At 50.3% G+C, this 1860-nt stretch overlaps 1 protein-coding gene across 1 annotated transcript in view; it reads right to left on the reverse strand.

The window, feature by feature from the left end:
• Positions 1–261: 261 nt before the first annotated feature.
• Positions 262–1860, reverse strand: part of DIXDC1 (DIX domain containing 1) — a 5764-nt gene continuing 4165 nt past the window's right edge. The window contains exons 8-11 of the mRNA XM_008945757.1: positions 1824–1860; positions 1488–1655; positions 1314–1374; positions 262–374 (exon numbers count right to left, since the gene is read on the reverse strand). The exon at positions 1824–1860 is cut by the window's right edge and continues 86 nt beyond it. Of these exons, the coding sequence (XP_008944005.1) occupies positions 262–374; positions 1314–1374; positions 1488–1655; positions 1824–1860 (379 nt within the window). The remainder of the gene's footprint in view (positions 375–1313; positions 1375–1487; positions 1656–1823) is intronic.

The raw sequence follows: 1860 nt of genomic DNA on the forward strand, positions 1-1860 counted from the left end.
TGCCCCAGATGCCACAATAGAACTGTCTGACTGCTTTCTCTTGGAACTTAACACAGGAGAGATCAATCTCTTGGGGCTCTATAACAAATGCATCATCTACAGAGCTGCTGGGGCAATTTTCCCCAGACAATGGTAGGAAATCCTGTGCCCAAGTCAAATGCACAACAAACCTGTGCTAGCTGGGACTGTGCCCAGAAGAGATGAGTGTTTTAAGGAAAACAAGCACCTTCCACCTCAGTGTCAGCAAGGCAAAGCCAGACCTCACCTCTTTGGTATGTTGACCATGAAAGGCGTGAGGGAGCGGTCAGTGAAGTACAACACTTTTGTGCAGGCACTGGTGCTCATCACAGGGGTGCTGTGAGAATGAGGCAGTTCTACAAAGAAAAGAGCACAATCACCCATTCAAAGGCTTTCTAGTTTTACAAGTCTTTCAAGCCACCTCGTAGAATGCATTGGGTGTAGAGACCTCTGTGGGTGCACAGCTCAATTTTCCTGCTGCAGTGGAGGGGGGTGGAGCCTGCTCTAGGGAGAGGTACAGTTTCCATGCAGAAAACACATGACTATAGCTCCTCTAAAAACTGCAGTTTATGGGAGAGGAGGGAGAACCCAGCAAACTCTCCTCACAACCCTCTTCAGGCTTTTGAGCTCCTCTCCTACCTTCCCTTCCTCTGTGTCCTGTAGCTCCAGGCAACCCTGCTGCTGGATGCTACAAATGCAGCTGAAGGGTGGGGGCCTCTGTCCTTCCCCAGTACCTACATTTCCTCAACCTCATAGACATTCTAGGAGACGTTTACAGCCAACACTGGAAAAAAAACCAGCCTCATTGATGAAAAGCAAACATGGAGCTGCTGCAACAGGAGCTGGGAAACGTGGTTTCAGAAACGGCTGTGCTGTTAAGCCGACATGAAAGGAGCTAGACGCTGAGGGGGGAGCAGGGGAAGAGGCAACTGTACAGTTACCTGTGCCCACTAGATGGTGCAAACCAGCAGGAAGGCTGAAATCACATCCCATTTCCCACTCACCCCAGGGATAACTGCTTGTCGTCATGATTTATACTGCAATACTACCGAAGTGGCCCAGATGGACTCCCCTTGTGATGGTGCTTACAAACAAGCAGCCATAGATTGTCTCTGCCCCATTCCTGTGCAGTGAAGTCCAATCTGTACAGCAAATGACTAACAGGAGGCAAGAGAGCTCTGGTAAAAGGAATAAGGTGGAGATGGCATCCAAAGGGATGGTATGCCCTAGACTCTGGGCAGGAAAACTGAGCAATGAATTTGGCAGTGAGAGGGCAGGAGTTGAACAGCACTTACTGGATTTGGGAGGCCAGGAGTCTCTACACTCATTTGTTGCTCTGTTTGCTGGCGATTTCCCCTGGAAGCCAAAAGAGTGAGAACAAAGCATCACTTCCCAGATGGAGCTCTCATTGTTACTCAGCTCTGGGTTGTGTGAGGGACAGAAGTTAAGAGTCAAGTGTCCTAGGAAGCCTTTACCCTTCTCTCTTGCCTCTTCTGTGTTTCCATGCAGTACAGCCGTTCCATCAGGCTGGAGATGCCCTGCTCCAGGCTGTCAATGGTGTGATGCTGTGGATCATGGCCACTGAAGCTGTTCCTGAGGCTGCGAAGGGCATCACGAACCAACTGCAAGTCATTTGTCTGCCCAAGAGAGCCCAAGTCAGTCAGGTTAGCTCCAGGCTACCTTCTTCCCATGGAAACCCACAGGCCTTAGAAATGGGAAATACCTCTTAACAAGATGTTAGCCTCCAGGGTATCTGGAGCCCTCATCTGCACCTGGCCAGGAAAATACCCCTTTGGGGCACTTACCCCTCTGTGGGCTGTGGGAGCAGCTCCTTTTCCTGCT

The sequence above is a fragment of the Merops nubicus genome, unplaced genomic scaffold (genome assembly GCF_000691845.1).
Source record: "Merops nubicus isolate BGI_N331 unplaced genomic scaffold, ASM69184v1 scaffold33058, whole genome shotgun sequence".
NCBI lineage: Eukaryota > Metazoa > Chordata > Aves > Coraciiformes > Meropidae > Merops > Merops nubicus.